General features: G+C 38.1%; 1 protein-coding gene across 1 annotated transcript in view; it reads right to left on the reverse strand.

Annotated features, from left to right (window-relative positions):
• Positions 1-17,728, reverse strand: part of LRP1B (LDL receptor related protein 1B) — a 375,345-nt gene that overhangs the window by 77,978 nt on the left and 279,639 nt on the right. The window contains exons 57-60 of the mRNA XM_059476167.1: positions 17,142-17,323; positions 14,693-14,892; positions 2,946-3,134; positions 2,040-2,188 (exon numbers count right to left, since the gene is read on the reverse strand). Coding sequence (XP_059332150.1) covers positions 2,040-2,188; positions 2,946-3,134; positions 14,693-14,892; positions 17,142-17,323 — 720 coding nt within the window. The remainder of the gene's footprint in view (positions 1-2,039; positions 2,189-2,945; positions 3,135-14,692; positions 14,893-17,141; positions 17,324-17,728) is intronic.

The following is a 17,728-nucleotide window of genomic DNA, read 5'->3' on the forward strand; positions in this document are numbered from 1 at the left end:
CAAAGTGATAAAAATCACTGTAGTTTCGGTGACTGTGTTACACTGGCTTACAATGCCCCGACACAAACTGCTCATTATATTTTGCTGCATTCTGTGATTTCATTCTTGAAGGTCTTATTCAAAGCAAACACTTCAATTCTGCTTTTATAGACTGTTGAAGCAGACAACATCATTTTTCCAGATAAACCCAAACACCCACAGTTACAGAAAGGAGCCTTAATGTGTGGCGTTGTGTACAGTATTGCTTACATCGTTTGAATTAAATGAACAAACCAAATGTAAAGCCTTTCAGACTTTCAAAAGGATAAAACATCTGTAGAAAAAACTGAAAAATCCTTTGTAAGAAGGCTGTGCATTTACTCTCAACTCAGGTGACTGTTTGTTCTGACTGAAAGAGGAATGCAAACAAAACAAATGGTACAAACTGATGTAATTTTCTAGGGTTAAACCTAAAAACTGAGTCCATTATGTGGCTCATGTCAGGGAGAAAAATCTGGGTAGATTATCAATCAGCTTTTAAGAAATGTTGGCTTTCCTACCTCATGTCTCTATGAACACAGAAAGGAAAGAAACCAAGAGATTTAGAAGGGCAAGACATTTCATTTTCTGCCTCTGGGCAGCTTTTTTTCACATTTTAAAAATCGTTGATTATTCAATAAAGCTATAATTAAATGGTATATTAAATTTGGCACCTTAGATCAGTTTCTCTTTTCTGCCAAGAAAAATTAAGGTTTCAAAGGCATTTATGATATAGAACCCATAGCTGGAGCTACATCATTCCTGTAGCACCTTGAGGGACCTGCTGTGTAACAGGCTGGGCTGAAGGGCAGCTGTTACTGCCCCACACACATCTGCAGCTCAGAGGGGTCAGTAGGAGGATGCCAGAGGCAGGAGACAAATGGAAACTCAGACAATTGTCATTCTTTGTGTTCCCTACTTGTTCTGCTCGACACAAGGGAATTCAGGCTGTCAAAATGGCATCAGAAAGTTATTTCCAGGAAATAGGCACTAACTCTGAGATGTTGCTATGAAGATACTTGTATTCCTTTCTAGACTGCAGAGACAAAACCCTGCAAAATCAAGGATCAGGGTCATATGGGTCTTAAATGGATGGAGTTTCGGTGTTCAAGAGTTGTTATTTTAAGTAATAGGGAACATAGTTTAGTGTTTTAATTGATTATTTTTTTCTGTTTTACCTATTGGACCGCTTTTAACACAAGTCTATCATTTTCCATTTTTCATCTTTCTAACTGGAGTGAGCTTGTTTCCTTTTTTTAATGCAAAATTCATTCATGCATCCTAAATCACTGTTACACACACTTTGTATTTTGATATTTCAGACAAATGGTTTTTCAAGGCTATTTTTATGGGTTTAGCAGCTGTATTTGTTCTCGTGACTGGCAGGAACACCAACATTTGAAAGCGAACAAGTCCTGAATTCTCTGGGGAAAAAAACCATTTGCAAGTGTTTCCCACTAATAGCCTTGGAGGTGAAACGCTCTGTGGAATCTCGCCCAGCTGGGATTCCTGCCTCAGATGCATTTGCAGAGGGCTTTGGACACAAACCATGGCAGGCAGGGCACTGAGGGGAGGGCACACCTGACCAGGTGGGTAGAGTGGGCTCACTGGAGTTAGTGGTGCTGATAGAACCATCCTGTATTTGGTCAAGTTTCCAGTTCTCCTTCTCTGTTGGTTCAGGACTTTTGTGTTATAAGGTGATGCTCTGAGCCCACCTTCCCTGACTGGACCTTGTGCATTTGCCCTGCCCAAGGGGTTTTTGGACCCAGCTCTGTACCCTGCACCCTGTTTGCCATTTTTGTTAATAAAGTTTTTTTTTCCAGGTTGCATCCATCCCTCCCACTCCTCTTCCATTTGCCAGCTCCTCCCTGCTAAGCTGACCAGGGAGATCACTGCGAGATTCCAATCTCACAATGCTCCCCTGGGTGTTGGGCTCCTTTTGAAGCTCCCCCATTCCCTGCTGAAGCCGGCACTCCCTGTTGGCCAGCAGGAGCAGTGGAAGCCAGTCCTGCAGCCCGTACCTGGCTGGCAGTGCAGTTGGACAGACACGTCCTGTTGTCCGCGGCCAGGTAGAAGTTGGTGGGGCAGGCACACGAGTGCAGCTTGTCAGGGGCCAGCAGGCACAGGTGGCTGCAGCCACCATTGTTCACTGTGCACACGTGTCTGGACACTGTGGACAGAACAGGGAGGTAGATCAGAGCCTTTTATCTCAGCACACTTCGGGGTATCTGCTTTATGGATGAAGAAAATTGTGTGCCATGTACTGTCTTTACAATGCAGTGTCCCAAATCAAAAACCCACAGAGGCAAACTCTTCCTGCTGCCTTTAAGCTATTCTCTATTGTATGCAAAAATGAATTATTACCATGGCTGTAATTTCAATACTGAAGGAGTGAGAGGAATAAAAAAGCTCTTTTTTTTAGATATAATGAGAGAAAAATTAGCTTATCTAGGTCAATTGCCAAATAGCATTCAGTTACAATTCAAATACAGTGATATCAGCAGATAAGACACAATCATACCACCCACATTCTCTGACATTCCCTCAGTCTAGCAGTATTCTTCTGCAATATTAACACTTTTCAAAGAAGCAGCTTAAAAGTTTTCATAACACACTGCTCCCCTTTTAAAAAATGTTAACTTGTACTGTAATGCAACTTAACAGTTCTTTACCTGCAGTCAGTATTTGGTTTTATTTTTAAACACATAAATTATCTCTCTACTGAACAAGTTTTGTTAGATGTATTTAATACTGCTTAAAACATTAATCACAGCTTTATGTTTAAAAACTGTACTTTGAAAACTTCCACACTCTGAAGCAGAAGAGAAACAATCATTGCAGACAAATGAGCATGCAGCACCTCGGCACACGGCTACTCAGTCAAATACCTCCATGTGCTGCTTGGGAAGCAGAGACAGGATAATTACCATCAGGCTGCCTGTAGGGATGATACACCTGGATGTCTGTGATGGTGTGCCACGAGTTGATCAGGGACAGCCTGTCCGAGCCAGAGGTTTTGTGGGCACGGCTGAGGGATTTGGTTTTCCCGTCTGTCCAGTAGATGTAGTCCTCAAACAGTGTCAGTGCAATCACCCCTGAGATGTCTTGGTTAGGGACTGGAAGGAGAGATGCTCAGGTTAATGCTCAACCCTTGGGAAACTGCCAGCTAAAATATTCCCCACTGCACAGCATTAAAATATTCCCCACTGTAACTTCCCCTACTCTGCATAAGCAATACAAATTGGCTCTTTTACTGGAATAAAAGTTATTAGAAAACATCCAGAACAAAATATAAACATCTCCTGATGCTTTGTGCTTAATATACCCTTTCATACAATTAATAGCATTTTATTTTATCAAAATATACTGGCAAGAGAGACAGGAAAAATAACCAAAAATTGGCATTAAAATAACCATTGCAGTAAGAGGAATTATTGATCATTTCTAGCATCACCAGCCACACAATATCAAAAAAAAAAAAGTCCTTAGCTACAGTATCACAGAGTTATGAGCCAACATCATTTGGAAAAGGATTCAAGGACAAAAGAGAGAAAAAGCTTTGGAGCATTCTTTATCCTGCCGTACAATCCTTAACCAGAAGTTTTTGTTCTTGGTAAACAGTAACTGAATGCCACCTTTCTTTTTTCCTCCTTTTAACATCAATAGTAGTAATCATAGCTGTCCTAGGAGCATATCTGACCACAATAATTAATTTGTAGATGATAATCTTTTGTTGCTGAATCACCTAATTACTGACAGAGGTGAAAAGGCAGAGCGGCTGACTGTCACATTTAACCAGCACATCTTTAACACCTTTACCTTGTTTTCTGCATCTTTTTACCTGAAAAGTGTTGACACAGTAGGCAAATCTCAAATTCCTGTTGGGACATTTTATTGCTCACTGAGATCTGATGACTGGTACTCAGTATATGGAACAACAACTTAGAAAATTTAATTTTCCATCCAGCAGTCCTCCCTGTACTGAACTCCAGTGCAGGGCATGATGCCCCCTGGTCAAGGAGACCTTGCTGCTTAGGCCTGAAATTATTTTCCCTTCTTATACGCCTCCATGAAGCACATCTACCACACTGAAATAAGAATACGATGCTTTTGAAAGAGCTTCAGAGTATTTCTGGGAAATCAGTCAAAGTCCAAAGAAATCTTGGCAATTTTAACCTTAATCCTTATTACAGAGGAAACTTTGCCACAGTTCCATACACGGTACAGTACAAGAAGAGCTCTTATGATTTCTGTGATTTTTAGAGTCCCATTGTGTAAAGTTTCCAATGAGGAATGCAAACCAGGCTGACAGGAGAAGCAGGATGGGACATCAGAAGCTGCTGCCCTGAATGAGGCCCTGAAGCTTTCCATGAAACTAATTATTTTATTGCTCCAGTTCTCAGACAGTATTGGTTTATATAAATTATGACCCTTGCTTCTACTTTTGACACCAAAATAAAGATGTCAAAGGTCCCACTCCAGTCTCTCTAAAGACAAAAAAACCCCCTTGTTTATTTTCTCTTTTTCTGATCAAAGTTAAGTTTAAAATCAGAATAAAACAGCATATAAAAGCATTAATATACATGAAGAGATTTAAATAAAAAAAAAATTTTTATTTCATCATCTTTATTATTACCCACCAATGAAAAATACACCAAATAGTCATCCTTATTTTGGATATCCAGGAAGCAAACCCCATATCCTAAGCATAGATATATGAATATATGCTTTTTCTTTGGTTTTGTGAATGTTTGTGGTGTGCCAGACAATTTATCCTGCCTTCATTGGATCAGATATACATCAAAATTCAGATGAAACTTTATATTCATGAGCTAAAGAAGATTCAGGAGATTACCTTACACTGCCTGAATTGCACCATCACACTGCATTAACAGGGAAGCCAAGTTAAGTGTGTGGCACAAAATATTAAATATTACAGTTAGAACACTGCACAGAAGAACGTTGTTCATTGACTCAAGCACAATTATTAGCATTTATTTTTTCTTTTATTTAAAGAAAAATAAATTCTGCAAGTACCAGGTTTAAAAGCTTAACTCTTTCAAACTTCTTAAAAAAAACCCCACCTTATCAGGAACAATGCAATAACTATTAGACTCTCTTCTTTTTATGTTCTTTAAAAGAAGAATGACAAAATATATTTGTTTCTAAAAACTGGGTTTCCTGTTATTACCATTTATAGGTATAAAGTTAAAACTGTCAGTGTCCTAGCACTCACAGATTTAAGTTGCAGTTTGTCTTGTCACCATTTTTATTTCTGAGCAACTCTGTAATTTTAATGGGCTTCTGCATTAATTTTTCATTAGGTCACAATCAACACAAAGTTGCACCATTTAAAGCTGTTAAAGCTAAATGTATTCGGTTGTGAAACAAAGTTATTAAAAAATCAATTAAGAAAGCAATGAATAGTACACATATATGCAAATGAAAATCCATTTGAAGTGAAATAGAATATAACTACAGAATCACTGGACAAATATTTCTGACAAAAATCCTACACTGACCATAAAAATATAAAATTCTTATAAAAGACTAGTTAATAATAATTACATAACAGAAAAACTTGTAAAAATTTCTTCTAAGCTGACCATATAAGCCAATGTAGAAGATAAACCTGTAAAGCCTGAGAGAGTTTTCTGAAAACAGGCTAGCAACCAATTCTGACTTTACTCTTTAAGAAATAGTTCTATCACAGCTGAATACAATTCTTCTCTGCCTTTTAGTAAATTATAGCAAGGAAACATCAGAACTGTGGACATGTAAGAGGTTCTAGAATTTACCGTTCCCATCAACTGTGAATGACCAAACAAAAATGAAGAGAAAACAGAGGTAATTTTTACATCTGATTATCTGATGGAGCAGTAGTCTCTCACGCTCTTCATTATTTGCCTTTGAGGACATCAGTTTCACAATTTCCAAAATTTCAGGCAGTGAATATTGATTTTTTTTTTTTACAAATTTATGGAGTAGTAGAAACACCCACTTCCTTTTTCCACTCTTTCCTGTAACTCCAAAAAAGCTTTAGCTGATTGATCTCATCAAAAATGACATACAGTACTAATATTGTATGTCTAATACTAATTATTAACTCTAATTAATACTAATTATTAACCCTACAGCAAGCTCTGTGGTGTGATTCAGTTTTAAACAGGAGAGAAAGACTCACTGTTCCTCTTTCTTTTTCAAGCACTGCAAAACCAGATTATTTTGTATGAATTTAAAGTAAAGGCAGGTTGGTCATAAAAAAGCACCTCTGTTTCCTCTGCAGCTATTTGAAAACATTTCATCCCATTGCAAACCCATTAGTAAGAAAGGAATATATTCTGTTAAAGCTAAAACATTTACTTTTGGGATTCCTTTCTCCTCCTCTCAGAGCTGGGCAAGTTCCTTGCAATTCCTCCTCTTACACGCCTGCTGCCAACTCTGATTCTCTAGTGGTGTTTCATTTTACCCATAAATCATGGATTTTCTGACACTGAATGCTAATCCCAAACAGGGCTAACCCCAAACAACTAGATGAGAAAAGGGACAAGAAAGAGGAGGCAGAAAGGAGAAGGATTGCACAGGCCTTTCAGAAAGCTGCAGAAAACAGGAGGAAAAAACACAGGTAGGTAATAAAAGGGAAAAATGAGGAGGCTGGCAACAGATCAGAAGTGGTGGGACATAAAAATTATTAGATACTTGAAGACAAAAATGACAATATATGACACAATAAAGGAAGATAAAGCGCTGCATGAACTTAAGAGAAGAGCCACAGGAGGGAACATGGTTATGCAGACACACGAGAACCATGACAGACTCACAGTATATCTGTCTCTCTCTCTCCTGCATTTTGTATCAATTTTGATCCAAGAATATAAATTCATAGGCTGTAAGTCATATTTGTGATACAAATGTTTACTTTTCTCTGAAAAGTGAACTCTGCTTCCCTTATATTTTCTGAGCACATTTACTTAAGCATAAAAATATGTTCAATTGATTTCAGGAACGAAAATCATTCCATCTAGGATTGCTGAGCTACAGAACCTGAAGCCATACAGAAGTGAAGCCCAGCTCCTTGGCTCTTATTGAAACACAAGTTTTTCCAAATAGAAAAGCAAATACTGAAACACGAATAATAATAAAAAAGGTCTCATTGGTGGGTGGTAAAACCAATGTACCAAGAAAAAGTGTCCTTTGAAGGACAAATTTGACCCCTTCTAAGAAAAAACAAAATTATCACAGTAATAAAAAATTAGATATATATCAAAATATCAAATTTATCAGTGCCCTATCATGTCCAGAAGATGGTTGATCACTTCCAAGAAAGAAAAGGATGTGTCCCTTTCCAAAAACAAGGGGCTGCAACCTTGCCCTGCCCTTGTACAAAATCTACAAAAACAGAAGGGGTGAAAGATCCCTGTTAGGCTCTTCCCAAAAATTCACCCAGCTAGAGTGCCAGTGCTGGGAAGCCATTCCTAAAGGTAATTAATTATTGTTAAGCAACAATTTAAATTACTTTCCCTGTGGCATTAGAGCAGTTTCTGTTCAAGAATTTTGGCACCCAAACACAGAAAATTTACATGGGTGACCCGGTCTGAAAAAACATTCTACACTATTTTGAATTCCACTCCCTGAAACTTGATTATCTGAACTGCAATAAAACAGAAACAAAAAGCCTACTGACATCTCGATCTAAATGGAACCAGTGGTTACAAACCCTCCAAAGACAAATTGCATCAAGGAAGAACAACTTTTAATAAGAAAATAGCAATTAAACCTACAAAACCAAATGAACTTGGAGACTGCTGATTTCTGCAGCAATTCCTGGCCCCCACTGTCCCCTTGCCAAGTAAACTCCCTTGTACCTGTTTCTGTCTCATTTTACATTCAGTTTGGAGCCTCTCTGAGACAGTCAATACTTTTTTATTTCCTATACTACTTACTCCTGATGCTTGTTCCTTTTGATAAAGAATTTGAAGTGCTTGGTCCATAAAATTAATAATGAATAATGACAATAAGATTATCTCTATTAAGCTTGTGACAAAGTATGTAGAACTGACATATACAATTAAATTTAAGTATATTACATTAAAATACTCTATTTTAAAGATGAGATATTTTACGATCATTATTACTTTTATGAAATTGACACTTGGTTTAAAAACCTAAACCTGTCAAACTCAATGAACAGCAAAAAAAAAAATTCATGGACTTTATAGATTAAGTCTATATATAAACTATATATGTAGTTTTAGGATGTTACTACTCATGTCTTTAATAACATGTTCATACATAAGTATTTCTTTTTGCAAAATTAATAGATACATCATATATATCACACACATCCATATTGGGTAAAGTATGGAAGCTAAAAGTCCTAGCATTCAGTGATGGGATACTTTGCCAGTACAAAAATGTAACTGAAACAATGAAAACTGAGAATTTCAACAAATTCACACAAAACTTGTTATACATCCCCAAACTGCTATCACTAAAGAAGCAGGAAATTTAGCCTTAAATCTAAACATCTTAAGGCGCTCGTGTGTTTGAGATATTAAATTTCACTATTAGATATAACAACACCATGAGAAAAGATGCATAAATTTTTCAAAATCTGCCTATAAAACCAATTGATAAAAAACTAGGAATACAATATTTTATTTTCCCACTTTCAAATATTTTATTGCCTTTTTTAATTCACTGTGAGCAGCTGTTTATATGCCAGTAACTCCACTGCAGTACAGAGCAGTAATAAATTACTCTCAAATATACACAAGTCACTGTTTGAGTAGAATAACTGTGTGTGTTAGTGAGTTTTAAAGGTTTTTAAATTATTTTTCAGATTTACAGAGACCTTTTACCTGCCTGCCAGCCCCTCACCTTTGACTCCTGTCTTGGTTTTGATATCCATTCCCAGTGACCCCCAAGCTATTCCTTCTTTTATCTTTCCCTCTCCTGCCACCATCCAACTGTGAGGACACAAACCACTGGGCCACTTTGGTTTATCTCATTTATCTTCTACTGGAACCATGGGAGCTGTCCAACACTGACCCTGCCTTGATCAAAATCCTCCTGTTTTCCATGGTGTTGATTGGAACAGGGAGAAAACAGAAAATATGTGGTTTATGTTCTCTGTCCTGATTGCCTCCTGACAGGAGCAGCTGCATGGAAAGTAATATCCATCCCTTAAAATTTGTGATGGCACAAATGCAGCTCATGGAGAAATTTCAAGTATAGTGAACTATTTTCAGAAGTTTATAATCTAATTTGAGTATATTTCACAAGACCAGGGGAATATAGAGAAACCAACCTGCTGGCAACTTTTGATGCCTCAGGTTTTAGCTTTTATATTTTTCAGATTCTGTGCTGCTTTAGTGTGTAGTTCTGAGCTTCACATTAGGGGATGGTGAGCTCTGTGCACAGAGCAGGGAGACAAAACAATTCCTTCTCCAGCTGGGGACCAAGGACAAATGATCCAAATCTCAGCACCAAGAGCACAAACACTGTGGGCTGGAGAGAGAAAAACAATCAGGATGGGACTTCATGGGCTGAAGCTGGAATTGGACAATTAACTCCAATATGCAAATGGAGCAGAACTTATAAAATGAGAGTTCCTGTGACTGATCAGACATTTTGTGACCATTTTGGTTCATCTTGGGTGCAGCCCTGGCTGGGCGCTTGAGCTGCCCAAGGTGCATCCATTGAGCTTCTAATAAATCCCTACTTTATTCTTTAGCTCCGCCTAGTCTCTGTTCTAGGTCAGCCTTCACAAGGCATCACCTTCCTTAACTGGTCTTCATAACCTGGAGACTGGGAAAACTTGAGTAAAGTAATTGAGTGAATTGCCTGTAATATAGGTGAATCTGAACAATTTCTCCTGAATATTGTCCTTTAAAAGAGAAGGAACCCAATAAAAAAAAAGTAGTCAGATTTGGGAAGACATATGTGTTGGAGAATTTTATAGGAACAATTATGAAAAGTGATTCCGGAAGTCAGTAATGGAGAGGAAGCAATTATCAGTTTGTGCTATCAGATGTGGATACAATGAATAATTCTATAGACTCCTTAAAAGTTGGGAGAAAAACTGTTGCCATATCAGAACTACTCATCTGCTCTGGGAAACAAACCCTCTTTCAGACTTCTCTAATTTTTGAGTTATGAAAACCTCCGGTATAAATCTGGAATGAATTGCTTTCTGTAATCATTTCTATATTAGGACAATTTTATAAACAATTAGGCATATTCTCTTTTAAAACTCTGGTGGCAGAGTTCAGAATTAGACACAAATACTAATTTGTGTCCTCCTTACAATGAGCAACATTTGAAATTACAGGCACTAAAAAGTAAAGTGATTGTAATCTCCAAACCTCCTGTACTTGTTACTTCAAAACTTGCATATATACTATCCAATTCTGAGAATTGCAAACGTTCAGGAAGAAGCTGTCTCAAGAACAGGGTGTTTTTTCAAATTGAGGTCCTCTAGAAAAGTTATTAGCTGTTAACTATATTACACCTAAAGAAGTAATTTAACAATAATAATTTAGTTAAAATGCAACACTTTTCCATTGCTTAATTTCCATGCCCCTGTCAGATGAAGGATTGTAGGGCCCAACTTTTTGTTTTTACAGTATAAACCAACAACTTGACACAGTTTAAGGCCTAATCTCAGAGAAGTTTCTGAACTTCCTAAACTGGACTCTCAGATTTCCCTTTTATAGTTTCATTTTACTGAAATGCTCGTCTTCAAAGGGAAATGGGGGAATGCAGATAGCTCTGGGATTTAGGAGCCCTGAAGGTTGGGAAAACCTGCATGGAGCTGCCAGATACCCAGGGAGCTGTGAAGCCTGCATCTCCTCTGGGCTGTGGAAACAGAAAGCAGCTAAGTCTGACAAATTCTTAAATTTTTTATTTATTTTTTCATAAAGCTCACATAAGTAAACCAGCTTAGTGCTTAGCCAGATTAGTGCTTCAATACTTGCTTAATCATTTACAGTGTACAACATTTGAGAATGCTGCAGTGCTGAATTGGCTAAGCTCTAAAGACAGTTTATATAACCAAGCATTAAACTTCAAACAGCTCAGCAAGGTCATCGCTGCCCCAGCGCCAAGAAGAGCTCCCAAGCACTCTGAGATTTCTGGCCTAGTTAGCATGTTTTCAAAATTCTTACTACGAGTCTCTTGGCAATTGTAAAAGAGAATTTCTCTGCTGAAATGCAGAGGGATTTTACAAGAGAAAAGCAGCAGATGTTCTCCTCAAAAAGCTTTAAGGTTCAGAAGAAACAAACAAACTTTAAAAACCCCGTACTTGTTGAAGAAATATTAACACCAAGATCTGAATACATGTAAACTCCCATTGCATGTAATAAATACTCCATGGTTTAGCAGACAGCATATCAATAATTAGCCTAAAATTGTTGTGTTTGTCCTAAATTAGCCTAAAACTGTTGTGTGATGTGGAGCACACAACTCTGCACACTGTCTCATACCATCCCTTAATGATTTGAAATCCACTAATTCTGACTAGTTACTTATATTTGCTGTGTCTTTTGAAATCTCTGTGGCATTTTCTGATACATTTTGTAACAGACAATTTAAGATCAAAAAAATCAAAGTCTCAGGAAAAAAACCCTCAGAGCAAGGCAGCCTTATCCTCAGAGGTCACAGAAGCAGGTGAGAAAATGCTTAGTTTGCCATTATTAGCACTTCAGATTGCATCACTCACAGCATTCCTGTTCACACTTTTTCCTCTCCTCCATGAAAATGTATTTTGTGATTGCCATATCTGTGCCTTTATCCTTCTCCATTCAAAAAAACAAAGGGTAAGAGCAAACTCAACCATCTCCCCCTTACTTAACTTTGACAATACAAAATGTGCAAAATGACAAAGGAAAACAGACCATGAAATCCATGTGAAAAAGAAGCCTTCAAGGAACACAGTTATCGCAAGAGATAAAATTAATCTTTCTCATTTAAGTGCTTATCAGTGTGGATTACAGATATCAGAAGGCCAAGGGGGGGCCTTCACAGCTCCAAACACTGAACTTCCCTGAGTTTCCCCTATTAAAATAATTATTTTACAATGGTTAAATTTTATCATCCAAAATATTTCTATTTTTGTGCGAAATCACAAAGAAATTTCTTTTAGTTGGTTGTTCCAGGAGAAAGCAGGGAGAAAAGGAAAAGACATTGATTAAAGGCAAATTGATCATTAAGTGTGAACTCTGCAAAACTGTCAGAGCTCTCCTTGGAGCACCCACAGGGTTGTTTCATCTGTTTCAGACACCAAGCATTCTATCACTGTCTTGTTAAATCGACAGAAACCTTTCTACAACTTCATTTTAATTTGTTAATGATGTTTTGAGTGAAACTCTGACAGCAGAAAGCGACAAGAGGCATTAGGTGCGGGCACGTGGGAGAGGATCCAGACGAGGGGCACAAAGATGATCCAAGGCTTGGGAAACTGTGTGAGATCAAAGGCTGGGACAACTGGGCTTGTTCACTATGAAGAGAAACCTCACCACCACATTCCAGCCTTTAAAGAGGCTGCAAAGAAATGGAGACTCCCATTTTACATGGAAAAGGCAAGGGGTGATGGGAACAGGTTGGGAACTCTTGGGAAGATTCCGGCTGGAGACAAGAGGAAAACTTTTCACAGTGAAAATACTGAGCCATTGGAATAATCTTCCCAAGGAAATGGTGGATTGGACACTTCTAAGATGCAGCTGGACATGGTTGTGTGTCATCTCGACCACGCTTTTCCCAGAAAAGATTGGACTAGGTGATCTGTGAGGTTGGACTAGGTGATCCATGAGGTCTCTTCCAACCTCATCCTCCACAATGATTGCCTAAGGAAAAAACCTTGTTTCACATCATTTAAATACATCAGGATCTTTCTACCAAAGCTCAATTCTTATGGCTTGAATATTTATACACCATCTGGACTTCAAAGAGATGTGTCCTCAAAGGCAGCATGGCACCAGCTTTACACAAAGTCACTATTGCTTTTGGAGCTTGCCTCAGATACCTCACTGGTACCAAATTTGGATAAATTTGCTGTGGCATTGTGACAAATTTCCTTCTTCTCCAGGACCAGGCATCCTCAGAAGAAGACATTAACTCTGCAGATATAGAGCAGCTGAAACTGATTTTATCCAGTTGTGCAGGAGAACCCCACAGGCTGGAGACCAAGGCAATGGACACTGAAGATGGTCTGGCTGGAATTTTGCAGCTATCTCCTGAATTTAGTGACATGAGGACAGTTTTGGGGAAAGAAAAATTCTGAAACTCTCAGGCTGAAAGGGAAGACTGTGAAAGGTTTGACCACTGTGGTCAGTTTAGGGCTAAGAGAGAAATATTGGCTACTATTTACTTCTTTCCTTTGAAAGATCCAGAAAGAAGAGTAAGAGGATAATTTTATGAGAACAAAAAGCAGGATAGCAGCACAGGGAATGACATCAAGAGGAGTAGGGAGCTTGGCTTCCTCTGTCAGAAGAGCAGAATGTCAGCAGGATTCCAGCTCAGGGCTATATCTGAGTGCTGCTTAGGTGAGCAGGCTACAACTGACCAGTGTTCATCCCAAAAAAACCATGGACATTATGCTGAGATTAATGGGAATATTTGCAGCTCTCGTAACTACTGCTAGAGTGCCTCCAATCTACCATCTCAGAAAACTGACATTGAATTATTAATGATGCATTTATAACCTACAATTCATGAATGCAAGGGCTAGAAAACTTGTTGGTTTCCATTTTTTATTTCATGGTGAACCTTTGATCTGAAAATAAAGTAGTTACTTCATCAGTTGTGGTTCGGAGAAGACCTGGATGCACCCAGTGTGAGCTAAAAGCCCCAAAAAAGCCCAGATCCATGAAGTTTTACCAGAAATACAGCAATGCTGAGATTTGGGTAAAGCTTGAGGAAGGAGCTCAGGTAACAATTTCATCTCAAATAAAACCCCCCAAAAAACTTAGTAGACTGATACTATTTCATATATTTGAATCAAAATGAAAGCTCTTTAATTATACAATTTGGAATATGAGAACAATTCATCATAGTGTAGAATTCTACTTTTTTTTTGCATACTTTACAGATAAATGACACAAGCTGTTTAATTATCTGTCAGGTGAGAAGCAAAACACAGGGATAAAGATGAGTTCATTACATAAGTATTTCAAAAGTTATTATTTCACCCATCTACCAGGAAAGCCCCAAATTACATTTGAAATACTGGTCTCATGCTGAGCAGACTAATAGCTTTTCCAGGCTTTCTGAGGTAGGAGAAAAGGCTGATTTTAGCCCTCTATCCTGACACAGAGCACAGAGGATCTATTCCTTCTACTTTTAACAGCAAGTTTCACTCACTTTGTGACTTAATCAAGAACCTGTCTATATATGCCAGGGTAAAAAATTGAAAGAGTGCCTCAGATTACTGCTTGTGTTCCTAGAGCTTCTTTTTCTATTTGATATTTTTGCCACAAACACATAGCACTGCAAGTTTAAAAATTATTCATATCAATAGCAGAGAACAAAAATGAAGAGCAGATTTTAAAATATTGATAAAAGGAAAAAAAAAATCTCAAAAAAGTATGGAAAAAGGTTTTAAAGGACAATTTTTACATAACTGTGCATAACATTGAAAGCATCAAAAAGAAAAACAACTGAAATGCTGACCAACCTTTATGTCTGTGAGTTCCATCCATGTCAGAAAACTCAATGTGGTTTTCATCAGCCCAGTACAGTCTGTGGTTGACGTAGTCTATGGTGAGAGCCATAGGTCTGGAAATCTGGGTTTCTATAACCACAGCTTGCCTGGATCCATCCATCCCAACCCGGCCAATGTGAGGGGACTCACAGCAGTCGATCCAGTACAGGTATCTGTGGAACAAAACACAGCAGCTGAGTAACTGTAATGCTTCAGGTTTTAGCTTTTATATTTTCAGATTCTGTGCTGCTTTAGTGTGTAGTTCTGAGCTTCATCTTAGGGGATGGTGAGCTCCCTTCACAGAGTAGGGAGACAAAATAATTCCTGCTCTAGCTGGAGACCAAGGACAAATGATCCAAATCTCAGCACCAAGAGCACAAATGTGGGCTGAAGAGAGAAAAACAAGAAGGATGGGACTTCATAAGCTAAAGCTGTAATTGGACAAATAACTCCAATATGCAAATGGAGCACAACTTTTAAATAAAAGTGTGAGACCTTGTGACTGATCGTCCCTTTTATGACCATTTTGGGTTCACCTGGGGTGCAGCCCTGGCTGGGCGCTTGTGCTGCCCAAGGTGGATCTATTGAATCCTTCTAATAAATCCCTACTTTATCCTTTAGTTTTGTCTAGTCTCTGTTCTAGGTCAGCCTTTGCAAGGCCTCAGCAGCAATAATTGACCAGAGAAGCCATGGCTGCCCCATCCCTGGAAGTGTCCAAGACCAGGCTGGATGGGGCTTTGAGCAACCTGGGGCATTGAATGGCATCCCTGCCCATCTTGGGGGTTTGAAACTGGATGATCTTCAGGTCTCTTCTTAATCAAACCATTCTGTGACTCAATGCTTAATTTATTTAGTTGATCTCAAGAATAAATCAGTCATTACAATATTTCCACCTTCCAGATAAATCTTTTAGCTTGCTGGACCTGTCTGTAAATAGGTGTGCTGAATGTAAAGGGTTTGAATAGGAATCCCCATGGTAGGTGTGATTTTATTAAATTGATTATGGACTAATAAAATGTGCATTTAAATGGCTTAGTCTTGACACCTTAGAATTTGAAGCTTCACCCAAACTGGACTTTGTGAATCTCACATTCTGCATAAATGGCATCATTAATAAATTTATCAGAAATATGGTATTACATCTAGTTTTTTTTATATACATGTTACAAAACATTTTTTTGCTGTTATGCAGCCACACAATGCAAATTGAATTGCTTCGGGAAGTACTAGCTGCAAAACATTAAAACGGTTTCCCACACAGAGGGTATAAAATGGGTGAAACACTGAGAAAGACTGTCAGAAAGCTGAGCAGCAATTTTCCCCTCAACATGCTATTTAACCACAACGCAGAGCACGTTTGCCATAAAGGAAGAAAAATCCCATTATTTAGTACACGGATGCATGTGGCTGCTGTTGTGTGCCATTACTCAGAACCTCAGGACAGATCTTTCCAGCTGGGAAGCTGATTCTGCTCTACAGGCTTTGGACAGGCTGTCCAGAATCCAGATGCAGCTCATACCCTTGATAACCACCTGGAACAGAGTTTGTGTGCAGGAGGAGATGGTGGCCCTAAGAACAGTGACAGGTATCCTACAACACGCAGGTGCAGTGTGCTGGCACCCAGCCTGCTCCACACAAGCAGCAGACACAGGGAACTTCCTCCACTCTCTCCAACAGAAAATGTTTTCTTTGGAAACAAACTGCAGGATAATTCACTAAGCATTTCTCATTTGTGAGGGAAAAAAAAAACCAGAAAAAAACCATACCCAAGATTCAAGCAACACCATTTCGAATTATAACTCTGAATTTGAGTTTTTATTTCCAGTAAAATTCTATACTAAAATAAATGAACATAGGCTTATGTTTAGCAATAACAACGTAAAAACAGTTTTGGAAAGCTGTCTATACACACACAAAAAAAACCCCACCAGTAAGTTATTATGACTATTTATTTATACATCTAAGTCTTCCTGAAAGACTGGGACTCTGTGTATTAACTTTGTACAGTGATTTTTGCATACTCAGTAATGCACAGGCAACCACAGAAAGATCCCATATATTCATCTCTTGAAGACATTAAACAAAGGTCTGCATCCTCACTCCCCAATATTACAGGGAAGAAAAGGTACAGTTGCAAGAAAATTAAATTATAGTTCTAAGAAATAGTAGAAAATAACTTTTATCTTGAAAAAAAATAGCAAACTAGATAGGTTATATTTTTATGCAAGGAAAAACACTACTTTTCTTTGTTTAGGTAGAGTCCAGACCAACACAACAACTTTGTCCTATCAACAAATATTAGATTAAAAAAAACCCAAACCAACAAACAACTAAGTATTATCTCCTATGTATTTTTGAATAAAAAAAAATTAATATCAAATGAGGATTAAGTAGGAAGTACTGAAAATTGGCTGCTTCATACCCAGCTTGAGGATCTAAGGACAGATCTCTGGGAAACTTCACTCTCTTGCTCACGAGGACAGTTGGGTACAAGCCATTGAGTTTGGACACCTCAATAATTCTCTTTTCAGTATCAGACCAATAGAGATTCTTCCCAATCCAATCGACAGCCAGGGCATTGGGAACAGCTGTATTGTGAACTACCTGGAAAGGCAAAATTTACGTTAATTATTTATCTAAATAACTGGGAAAAGGAACAATAATTCTGATGCCAGGATATTGAGAGACTGGATATTTGGTACAGTGACAAAGCATGTAAAAATTGGGTATTATTCACTGTTAAACACTGACACTTGTCAGGTAATAACACTTCTTAAGTAGCTACAACAATGTGACACTTTCCTCCTAGTGAAGGAGAATGGAGCATCCTATGATATTGTAAAGAGGAAAAGAACAACTCCTCTGCATTATGCAAAAAATGCAAACTTTTGATCTTTCATTTCTCATCTTAGTACCTAGTTTTCTCTGAATTTTAAATAAATAAATCAATCAATCAAACTTTTCTCTCTTTCATTTCATACTCCATTTTTTGTTCCACAGAACAGAGTG

Source organism: Ammospiza nelsoni, chromosome 7 (genome assembly GCF_027579445.1).
Source record: "Ammospiza nelsoni isolate bAmmNel1 chromosome 7, bAmmNel1.pri, whole genome shotgun sequence".
NCBI lineage: Eukaryota > Metazoa > Chordata > Aves > Passeriformes > Passerellidae > Ammospiza > Ammospiza nelsoni.